This window comes from Corvus brachyrhynchos, unplaced genomic scaffold (assembly GCF_000691975.1).
Source record: "Corvus brachyrhynchos isolate BGI_N302 unplaced genomic scaffold, ASM69197v1 scaffold32, whole genome shotgun sequence".
In the NCBI taxonomy this organism is placed as follows: domain Eukaryota; kingdom Metazoa; phylum Chordata; class Aves; order Passeriformes; family Corvidae; genus Corvus; species Corvus brachyrhynchos.
The window spans coordinates 6,139,150-6,151,438 of NW_008237919.1; the positions used below are offsets into that span (position 1 = coordinate 6,139,150).

Genomic DNA, 12,289 nt, shown 5'->3' on the forward strand with positions numbered 1-12,289 from the left:
AACTTGTGGATTGAAATAAAGACAGCTTAACAGGGAAAGCAAAGGCAGTAGACACAAGCAAAGCAAAACAAAGGACTGATTCACTGCTTTGCAATGCCAGGCAGGTGTTCAGCCAGCTCCAGGAGAGCAGGGGCCCATCACATGTAGTGGCTACTGGGGAAAACAAAACACCATCACTCCAAACATCCCTCCTTCATCCTTTTTCCCCCACTGTATCTACATGCACGATGTCACATGGTGTGGAATCTCCTTCTGGTCAGTTTGGGTCACCGGTCCAGGCTGTGGCTCCTCCCAACCTCCCAGGCACCCCCAGTCTCCTTGCAGAGTGCTAATACAAAAGGCAGGAAGGCCTTGGCTCTGTGTAAGCCCTGTTCAGCAATAACAAAAACATCTCTGTATTATCAACCCTCTGTTCAGCACAAATCCAAAACACAGGCCTGTACTAGCCACTGTGATAAAATTAACTCGACCCCAGCCAAAACAAGCATGTCACCTTTAGATATAAATGCACAACAGAAAACCTTATGCATTTCCATGTCTAAGAAATCCTACAACATTTATCTTGATTTCCTCCTGCCAAAAAGCCTAGTTAGCATATTAATGCATATTCAGGTCTTACTGTTCAGCCAGTAAGATGCTGAAATCAGTTCAATAGGATGAATGCACCACTCCAATGGCTCTACACATTCAACAATAAAGACTTGTGTGCTTGAAGTCTGATGTGATACTGAGCCACCAGCTGTGATGTACCAACAACAGTGTAGTCATGGAGATCATCAACCTGCTCTGTTCCCAGTGGAACAGATAAAAGAGGCACCTCTGGGAAAACTGGTTAGTGCAAAAGTGTTCGGAATCTGCACTTCAGCGATTTATTTATACTTGCAAAAACATCAAAAGCAGAAAAAAAACCCAAACAAAATAAAAAAACCCACATGCCTTTCTTTATTCCCCCAAGCACTCAAACAAAATTTATGCAAAATATATAACCAAAGAAAAGTTTCCCTGTATCCCTTCCTCCTGTACCCTAATGAGTTTGCTGCCCCAGAGTCAAATTCCCAGTTATGTTTTACAATCCAATTAATAAGAAGAGAACTTGACCTGAAATCTATAAATCATTGTTGACCAAAGCCTCACACTAACAAACAAAGCCTCTCCTTAGGCCTCCCTATACATCACTGCTTTTATCCACCACAAAAGCCTGCCAGAACAAATGAGTCTGGTACTAAGTCAGTAATTATGAACTGTTATGAGAAGAGGCTACTCCCAGAATTGAGGATCCTTTATGGATATTGTCCTGCCTCCAGCTACTTCCCTTAAAACTCAGTAGTGATTTCCCTGGCTACTGTATACCTCTCTAAGTGTGACCAGGGAAGTGCTAAAACTCTTGCAGGATTTTTGCAACAAATAACATTAATTACCCAGGAAGAGAGGGAACAGGAACATGAAAAGCTTTATTTATAAAAGAAATTATTTCATAAACACATTAAAAATCACCCTAAATACAAGAGCAGAGTAGACAGACCTACAACTTAAAACAAAACAAATAAAAACCCCCATGGGTTTTATGTTAATAAAACAACATGTCTTCACAGCCTATAAATATCAAGCACCACATTTACCTGCTCAAGAGGCTAATGTTTTTCCACCTCTCACACACAACTTCATTAACACACCTCCATCCTGATCTGACGGCTCCGCTGTGAATCTTGGGCCTCACTGCTGAGAATCCCAAGGATGGATACCAGTAACAATGATCACAGCATACGGCTCTCAGGCCCTTAGCTTTATCACTACCAACCTGACTCATACAGAGAGACAAGCAGTGAAAGATTGAGACTCTCCTCTGGTCCCTGACCTAGAAAAAGGGCATCACAAAATCAGCAGATGCTACCCAGCAATTAAGGGACTGTGAAAATGAACAGTGACTGATCACAGCAATCAATACCATTAAAAAGGTAAATGAGGATTTAAAACCTTTGGAACAAATATTACCTGTTCTGCACCTGGAACAGGATCACAAAGAAAAGAAGTCCCTTTACTTTGTCATCCCTCCACCAACAAGTCCTATTTTTCTCACTTTCTACCTCTGACATGAAGCTTCTCTGCTGTTTTCCTCTTCCAACAACCTTCTACGTAACTTTAGTCTCATCTTCAGATCTAGCTCACTTTGTCTCTCCTCCTGTACTCAGCCCATCCCTTCACCCATCAGCAGCTCTTACTCCTTAAAAGGAAAAGAACAGAGCATAACTTTGAAGCAAGATCCCACCACCTTACCCATCTGTGAAAGTATTGGGCTTTTTTATTTCCACCACCAAACACACTACCTTCCCAACTGCTCAAATGTTTAGTACACTAAAACTTCCTGGCTCAACTGCTCTAATAAAAATATTCCCAGTACGGTCTCTCACACTTCCTTGACTGTATTTCTAAGCTCCTATTCTCTTCAGCTTCCCTTCATTTTCACCTACAGTCTGGTTTCAATATCTTTTTTGTGTTTTGGTTTCCATAACACTATCTTCTATGTGTCTGTTCTTGTGTAAACCCTTTCTCACTTGCTGTCTAAGATGACAAAATATCCTGGGGCTCTGGCACAGCTCTTGATCCTCCTCCTCCCACTACTATTTCTAGACTCTCCATCACCTGTCAAACCTATGGTTTAACTACTGCTGTTACCTCCAGTCAGTCACAAAACCACCACTGCACTTTTGTTTTGCTTTGCTCTATCAAATCCACTGCACCAATTTTTCCAACTGACATATTCCACAAAGGATCTAACCAGCAACTTCAATCAAAATTGTGTATTTTTTCACAGTGTTCCATATTATTTATTCCAGTTGACAACACCACCATAGTTGTTATCACTCCTACCCTCTACAGATAATTTTCAACTTTTTCTTCTCTTTACACCCCGTTCCTTTGGTGCTACCAACAGCCAGTAAAAAGTCTGTCTCTAACAGCAAAATTATCAAGAAGATGTATACAATCTACATCCAAATTAATTTGTGCTTTTGGGGGCTTTTATTACTTTTATTTTTGCCTACCTTTCTAGACCTGTGTGTCTCTCCTCTCCCAAAGAGAAAAGCACTACAACCTAAGGAATCACAATTAATCTAGCCCTGTGAATCAATTATAAGAACATACCCCACATACTGAGTTAAAGCATACAAAAATAACCTCAAGTACACACAAAGACCAAGAAGAGTAAAATAACCTTCCATTATCCCCACCATGCTGCTCCCAAAACAGAATCTGGTCATTAACAACTCCTGTAGCAATGCATAGGGAGTGTAAGAAGAATTGGGCAGTTACTAGTGTATATTGATTTTTACTGAATTATTAATAGAGTTGTAGAGAAACTGGGCGAGTTGGATTATAAGTGTTAGCACTGTTGCAATTAAACTAATAAGAGACTTATATTTTGACTAGACTGATAAAGCATCAATTAGACTAAAATTAAATTCTTTTGGTTCTTCACACAAAGGCATGTTCTTTCCTAGCCCATAACTAAACTGCACAGATAACACATATACATATTGTATACACCTTGGTGCTTTTCCCTTCATGCTATTTTAGATCTCTGATCTTTGCTTAAGTTCACGATTTCTCTGTGCATCTCCTGTGAGGAGACCATCAGGAAAAAAAATACTTTAAATAAAAGGACTCAAAGTCTAAATTCCTTGACAGAAGTTCTATATAGCTTTGCAATACAAAATATAACATTACAGCATTCAGAAATATCATTTTTAACAGTAAAAAGAGTTGTTTTTATTTCAACTTCCCCCAGTTTTTGGAAAGGAAGACAGACTGTTGAGATAAAACTGGCCTTGTTAAAACATGCAGTAGGAGATATTGCTCAACAGCTACTCGTGAATGTGAGATTCTTGCAAGAAATTAAAGCCTTCATCTCAGTCTTGTGAAAACATCACTGGACTCCACACACATCATGTAGTTTTAAAAATGAGTATCACAGGAATATTTTGAAAACAAATATTGTCCACCATCATGTAGTATTTTACTTGGCAAACTGCATCTTCTTACTATTTAATATCTTATAATTAATTCATATAGTAGTGTATATGTGATGAAACAAGTAATTATACATAGTTATTTGTCAGACATGAAAGCATCCCGGGGGGCCTTTCCTTAGGCTCCAAGTAACTAGTCTGATACAGTTGCATACTGAGAATAAAAAGGATGTTGTACACGATTAATTAGAGAATTCCAAAAATCAGAACAACTTACTGACACACCAGCTCATGATCCAACCCCCTTCAGCACTGCACTTAGTTAGAAATAGGTCTGTAAATCTGAATTGCAAAATAGTATTTTTCTTTTCTTATTTAAGTATGACAACTTCTCATCATTTTGAACTGTGAATGTCAAGAATTTCAAAATACTTGCCACTCTTCATGTTTTTGTTTCCCCCTATTTCAAAATGGTAATAAGGAACATCAATATTTTTATACAGAAATTACAAATATGTATCAGGTTTTTCTCAGGAAGACACAGCACAGATTGTATTGCACCAATGTATTTTAAAACTCCCTACTGGCAGACAGTAAAGACAGTACCTGTAAGCAGTGGTAAGGCCCCTGTGTGTGGGTTAGACTGTATTTGGGGTTTGGGTAGGGTCTAAATCATGCAGCATATTCTTGTCAGCTCCCTGGTAGATTACTGCCCGTGTTACAGAAAAGCGCCGATATCACAACTCAGCTGTCTCTCAAACTGTGCCAAACTAGTTATGAGTACCATAACAGATACAAATACTGTGGCTGCTATTGCTCTGCACTCTCCATGAAAGAATATCTATTTTAAATTCAGTTTGCCTTAATGCAAGGCATTTCTGTGTCTTTGTTAAAACCCTTGGGGATTCAGCCTTTATGTATTGTTAAGATGCGTCACACATTTAGACTGAGGTTTTAAGTTACAAAAGAAATCCAACCATTTGGCTGTGGGTACTTTTCACACACTGAAAGCACCTAATTTTTTCAGTAGTCCCAGCTAACAGTGAAAACTGGGCCAAAAGTAAAATAAGAACAAAACTAAGACTTTATTTTCTTTTCTCTTTTGCTTGGAGGTTGCAGGTCTACTTAATTTGTATGGAAACCTTCACCTTAATTTCTCATTTGAAGCCAAAATACATCATATTTTTTTATTGCTAGTGGAAAAGGGCTGCTCTAAGTACAATAAAACCTCTCCTTACCAGATACTAGTAGCAAGGTTTTAAAGTTTTCGAGAAGCTCCCTATATATGATTAGTTTCAGCTGTTTGGTTTTTTTTAATTGTAGTAACGTCATTGTCAGTCCTGGCTATGGCTGGATGATAGAAAGATTCTGAACATAATTACTGCAGAAAGCAAATAAAATCAAATAACACTGAATCACATCCTGCAATTTGTACACATACAAACTATCCCACTGCTACAAGTGGTGGAGCTATCTGTACCTCAGAAGGCACCACACTTTATAAACTGGTGTCAGGGATACTGCTTGTGCACTTTAAGTTGGGAATAAGATTTATTGTTTTCCTCAACTGAAGCAATGGCAGACAAAAAGGATTGGTCCCGCTCTGACACACTGACACATTAAAACTGCTTTTATAATTCTTCATATTAAGATTTCTCAGTAACATAATGATGGAAATAAGATGACAGTGCTTTTGATGAAAAAAATATTAATAATTAGTAACATATTAGTAGTATTTAATATTAATGTTTCATTTTAATATTAATACCATTTAATTCCTTTTTAATAGAGATTTGGAAATAACATTCTGCCCTCCTGGAGTGAAAGGTTTTCCTTCTGCTTGACTGGTTTTCCAACCCAACTCCAAATGACTAGGTACTGACTCAAATACTGCCAGCTGATGGAGGTGGAAATCTTTATTTCTTAGCTATATGTGATACCATTGACACTTCTCACTTCCAAAAAATAATTTTTCTATGAAGAGGGCAGTGGGAGTAGCCTTCCCAGGTTCACAAAGCTGACAGTACTGTAGAGCTTTTAAGTAGGACTCTTACTGAAGAAAAATGGTGCATACCACAAAGACAGCAAAGCTAGCAAATAGCCCAATACTGTCTGTTAAAGACCCAGAGGACTTAACAGAATATATTCTAATAATCTGAGGTTTATCTCCATTATGGAAGTCTCTTACTTGCACTCTTCCCAATATTACACTTATTTTAAGAGAAAATATATTGTTGATAACTGTACTTGGCCAATACGATGCAACAGTGTATCCCACTGCAATTTGACTATAACTATTTATCCTTTACAAGATTTCTTCTATTCACTAAAACCTGTGAAATTCAGATTAATTTTGAAAATTTAATTTGTTTTTTTAAGATTAAACAAGAAGATAAACAACAGACTGTACTAATTAGGTAACTGAAGAAGTGCAAATTCATATTGTTGGGGAAGATGGTTAAATAATGCATTACTATTTTTAAGCATACACAGGGATAAATCAGTAAACCTTTCCAAACAGAATCATAACATACAACTTTGAGCTAGGGGACACCTGATAAGGTCTAACCAAGAGGCATTTCTGATGTGCTCCAGAAATCTCTGTAAAGAGACAATTTCTCCTCTAAGGCTGCTAACTTCCCTCCACTGAAAATGATTCGAATCAAGCCAGCTTATTCAAAAGCAGATTTCTCAACTGAAAACCTTCTCCCCTCGAGGGACAATCATCAGTGAAGCTGATGTAATTCTCAAATCTAGACAAAGTCATTCAGTCTTTGGACTAATTTCATCTGCTACACTTGAAACTGGGACAAACATGACAAGAGCAGAGAAACTAGAAGAGTTACTGAGGAAAAGGATAAATTAGAATATAAATGGAAAATTGTTTCACAAAAAATTGTTTAATAATTCTAAATTACGCCAGATTGTTAAGTTAGCTGTGTTGTGTACAGTGCAATTAGTCCAACTAAGTTTCCGAATATCAAAAAATAAACATTATGGTCCACACACCCATAATGTAAATTTGTGATGTGTAGAGGGCTGACCCTGGTCAGCAATTTAGTGCCCAGCTCCCTTCTTGCTTGACTCTTCAATGGGATGGAGGAATTAACGAAAAGAGCAAAAGTGAGAAAAAACTCATGAGCTGATATAAAGACCATTTAATAAGTGAAGGGGGACAGGAAAAAAAGTGACTCAAAGGTAACAACACTCTAGCTCCCACCAGCAGACTGATGTCCAACCAACCCCTGAAAAACAGCCACACTGTACGCCTGTTTTCACTACTGAGAATGACATCATAAACCTAAACCACAGCACCAGCCACAGGCTGCTATGAAGAAATTTAGCTCTATCACAGCCAAGATAGATATGTGACCTTAAACAGCCTCTGCATTACGCAAAATCCCCTTGATCAAGAAGTAAATAACCCAGTTCTCTCAAGTCATGTTCTGTCTTGGTCTCCACAAAAATTACTGTATTCCCCTGTCTTCTTTCTTGAGCTTCCTTTCTCTGTTTAATCAGCAATCCTTGGCAGCACTTCTGAACTGAAATCAGATTTTGCACAGAGATAGTTGAAATATGCTCCTCTACATGCATCAGATTATCTTCATAGCCAAGAGTCACAACCTTTATCCTGAAAAGCCTTTTCAGCATAACTCTACCATCATAAAGCAGCAGGTATTGAACACTATTTGAAATATATTCCAGAGGGTGATCTTGAATTTGAGAGTACTGCAGATGTTGCTTTGGGAAAAACTAATTACGCTTCACCAGAACACCTGTTTTAGTAAAATGTTGATGTTAGGCAGGATGCTGTATTTAAAAGCACCTATGCCTGGGCAGCACAGCATAATCCATAGACGGCCTGCCCACAAAGTATCTCAAACTGCATAATAGCCTCAGGCAGAAAATAGATTGAAAAGTATTTGTAATAAGACTTACAGCATGTAAATGAAGAAATACCAATTCTTTAAGTATTGCTTTACGCAGTACTCTGAGGGAAAGCTAAATGTGATGTAAATATTAACAAATATTATAAACCAGAAAGTTATAAAAGTATCCAGAGATCACACAGCTTTGGAAAAGCACCGGTACATTCCAGGACAGAAGCCAAACTCTTCCATCATTCAGCTAAAATTTATGCAGCTTTTCCAGACCCACACTGAAACCAGCTTTGAGTGTTTTTATTTTTGTTCTTCTCCTTAAGGGGAAGTTTTGCCAGTGGGAGCATCACTATTTCTGTTTATTCTTTCAATTTTGACAGGGCTGGAGAACAAATCAGGATTGTATTTAGTGAAACGTGGCTCTAACACAGAACCAATGACATCCTATTTTGCAGTATATGTGAAGTTTGTGCAGTGCAAACACAGAAACAGCTCTCATATCTATGGGCTCTAGCCATTACAAAAAGCCTTCTCTGAAAGGCTTTGTGTTAACTCGACATTTCTATACCTGGCATTGCTTGCAATTAAAGACCAAATAATGGCAGAGTGAAGGAATGGCATCCACTGAGAAAGGGAGGTTGGGACCATTTCAGCCTTTCAAGACGAGGCATAGGATTCTGAAAAGACTTGGTGTTACACTATTGCTATTGTGCCATTTGCTGTTAGTTAGTTTAGTATATAAGGTAAGAGTCCCTTTCCAGAAATAAAGAAAACCTCTGCTCAAAGAGACATTTGAACTGGGAAAGGGCTACAGTAATAAAAGCACAACACTGGAGAAACATGGGCATTTCAGTCCCCTGCCCCTTATCTTCCACAAAAACAATCAAACTTTCAATTTGTAACCTTCCCTACCATCCTTCCAGCACATGGCCCTCGCAGTCAGTCAGGGATGGACAGTCAAGGACAGGTCTGGATCCATGTACCAACTGTGCATAGCTCAAGTGTGGTGCCAACACTGCAGCTGGGGCACGGAACCAGCAGCAAAGCCAGGCTGGTTTGCCTGTTGAGGCAGCTTCACTCCTGGCAAGGAGAACCTTTTGGGAAGTGACCCAGCCTCCTGAGCTTTGCTCATGTGGGCACATTTTCCTAGTGTAACTTATTCCCATTACCTTCAACGTGAACAAGTGTTCCTGGATCAAGAACATTTTTAAGTGACAATTTAATGCCTTCAAACATAATATGCAAAATTAGTACTTTTATGTAATGTGTCCCAATCTTTTATTCACTTATGCATGTTCTCTGAAAGCAGTTAAGCAGATTCATAATTACCACGCAGAACCAATGTCATTTGCCCATACAGGAACAATTGGGCCAAGAAATCTCAAAAAATCATCATATTGAAATCAGGTACCGCACAAACTGGTAAATCCTCTTATAATAAGAATGTATCAGCCTCACATATGATAATCTACTGTGTCCTCATCAAACATTTCACCCTCAATGCTGATAAAAGTTTCTTTTCTTTTTATTGCTTATGGCATGCTTGGCAAGTTCCACACAAAGCCACACACTCTAATGTGAGAGACTTGGAGATCACAAAGAAGGTGGAATTTGTTTTTTGCTTTCATTCAGCAGAGTGACAACAGAGCTGCAGGAAAAAAATCTCTTAAAACCCCTAACTTCACTGTAACTCCATTGCTCCAGTGACTCCCTCAAATAGGGAAAGGCTGATGAGTTCCTGGAAACACAGATCCATAGCCTAAGCCACAGGATAGTCTCCAGAGACTATGGGATAAAAAGTGGTTGATGCTACAAGTTACACAGCAGGTCCTGATGTCAGATGCCTCCTGGTACATGATGAGGGCAAGGGATTTGTTTCTGTATGATTTTTAGCTCTGCTTCTCAAAACTGGCTTACATCAGAAGGCTTACCATAAAATTAAGGAGAGATGTATATGAAGCTGAATTAATTACATGCTCTTTTCCTGAAAACAGCCACAAATTCTCAAACCTAAATCTACAGATGAGCATTTCCATTGACGTTAATGCAGCTACTAATTCAAGCAAGCTGCAGGCATTAACTTCGGCAGAGTTCAGCCAAAGGAACAGTCTTAAAAGGCCTCGATTTATCCCATTTATTGTGCATCACCAGAGAATAATGCAGGTATTAGGAGGGACTGCAGAGCACCTTAAACTACATCTACTCACAGATGCTTGACTTTCAATTCAATCTGAACAGAACTACTTATTAGTCAAAGCCCATCCTGCTGCCAACACTTAAGCTTTTTGGTAAGAATGGCCTGACAGCACACTGGTATTACGTGTGTACAGACTCAGGGTTTTCATGAGGAACAGTAACAGTTAGCCCAAACACCGGAGACTGTGCAGAGGGCTTTGGTTTCCACTGCTGGAGTGGTGATTGGTTCCTTTCACCTGATTATGCTACCTTGTATAGATGATTCTCTTCTGATTAAGTAGATTGTTGCTCCCTGATACCAATAGAGACACTCAAACAATGACTCTTTACTCAGTATGATTAACAGTACCAGAATCTAGTCTATATCATTTCTTACTTCCTGGGGAGAGAGAAGAGGAACAGGCAGCAGTGAAAAGAGAAACTGAATGTTACACTGACTTGTTTTTCAAATGGTTGAATTTAGGCTGCCTAAGTATCTGAATACCAAGAAAAAAAAAATACAGGAAAATTTCCCTCTGGAAGCATGTTTCTAATTCAAGACCTCAGCCATATTAATTGGTCACCTCCATGCTGATCAGATTTTTAAATTTTTTTCTTTAATTACTTTATCAGAGAAATTATTTTAATTGATCAACATGCTACACATCTAATTCATCGCACTGAATATGTCTATCCCTTTGACAACTTATGAAGCAACACATTCATCCCACAGTAATTTACACAACAGTGCTAAGCATGTGTACAAGGTATCACCTTCACAGTAGGCATTGTCCTCTCGAAGGGCTCGGAAGCCATCTCGGCAGCTACAGACAGCTCTGTCCTCTAGGTTTCGGCAGACAGAATGCTCCATACAGTTATGTCCTTCCGTGCAAAAGTCATGACCTGTACAGAAACAAGCATGACTGAGGGTTAAAAAGAATCCAGGGATTACAAAACATACCTGTCAAAGACAGTCCTATCTTCTTCTCAGTTAGGTCAAAGAATACCTTTCTATTGTCTGTGAGATACAGAAAAATAAATTGTACCAAGCATGAAATGGATGAGAGGAGTAGTAAAGGCCACGAGAACAGACTGTCTCTAGGTCTTCAATTCAATTTCAGGTTATAGCACTGATCTGAAGCAGCTGGATAGGAGGCTTGCTTAAATCCCCTTACTGTCTCCTTGTCATTGTTAATTACTTTTACAGGACATGTCTTAATTATATATTTCTTGTCCCTTTCATTTTTTTATTTGTTTATTTGCACATATATAAAAGAGCTTAACAGCTTAGACACTCAGCATCTCATTTACCAGTGATATTACTTTTTTTTCTAGCACTTTTAGTTCCCAGGTGTATTTATAAAATCCTTCTGTATTTAACGAAAAGTCTTTGATAAACATTGACTTGTTTTGCTTTACTCTCCCCTTATCTCTTCCCTTCCTCCACTAACTGAATACTCTTTCCTTATTGCATCGTTCTTTCCATTACAGAGAATTTTATTTTCAAAATCTTACCTGTTAGCCACCCCTATTTCCTATTTTCCTATTTTCTCTTTTCCATTTTTCCTGAATGTGGCCATTTTACACTGCACCTTAACTACAAATTTTTAAGATTGTGAAGTTCTTTTTGAGGCTGGAAAATTTAGATTGAACCTTTCAACTCAGTAGGTTTCTTTTTAAATTTCTTCTGTTTGCTCTCATGAAATTTAATGATTTAATGTTGCTGAACAGCATTAAATCATCCTTTTTTATGCTGAAATCAAGCTGGTTCTAGAAACTGACTTGAAGCTTCTACAGTTTCCAGATCTGTATATAAAGGTGTGGAGCTTGTCTCCTTCCCTGTTTTCTCATTAATTTTGTTTCAAGTTTCCTTCTTTCACTGAAGCATTAATTGATCAAGCAGCAGTACTGTTTTCCAATAATTACTTTCTTCTCTCAAAACCACAGGAGACCTTGGGAATGTGGATCAAGCTCAGGGGACCAGGACTGGTGTAACAGCAACAGCTCCAGAATGCAACCTGGCATCAGGCTGCAACACAAGCCTCTTGCAAAATAGCAAACTTATTTTTTGGCAGTAAAGATTATTACTTTTATCATTCCACCTGGTTTCTGCTTCATATTTTTCTGTGAAAGAGCTTCTAACCCCTAACCTCACAGAAGCTTAGCTAAACAAGGACCCCAAGCAGGACAGTGGCAGCAGAGATGCTTGGAGGTCAGGTCAAAGAAATCTTTTTGCACTTGGACAGCACAGGAACCAGTGTGAAGCAG

General features: G+C 38.5%; 1 protein-coding gene across 1 annotated transcript in view; it reads right to left on the reverse strand.

Annotated features, from left to right (window-relative positions):
• Nucleotides 1-12,289, reverse strand: part of NELL2 (neural EGFL like 2) — a 120,801-nt gene that overhangs the window by 67,225 nt on the left and 41,287 nt on the right. Inside the window, exon 10 of the mRNA XM_017733156.1 lies at nucleotides 10,796-10,924. Coding sequence (XP_017588645.1) covers nucleotides 10,796-10,924 — 129 coding nt within the window. The remainder of the gene's footprint in view (nucleotides 1-10,795; nucleotides 10,925-12,289) is intronic.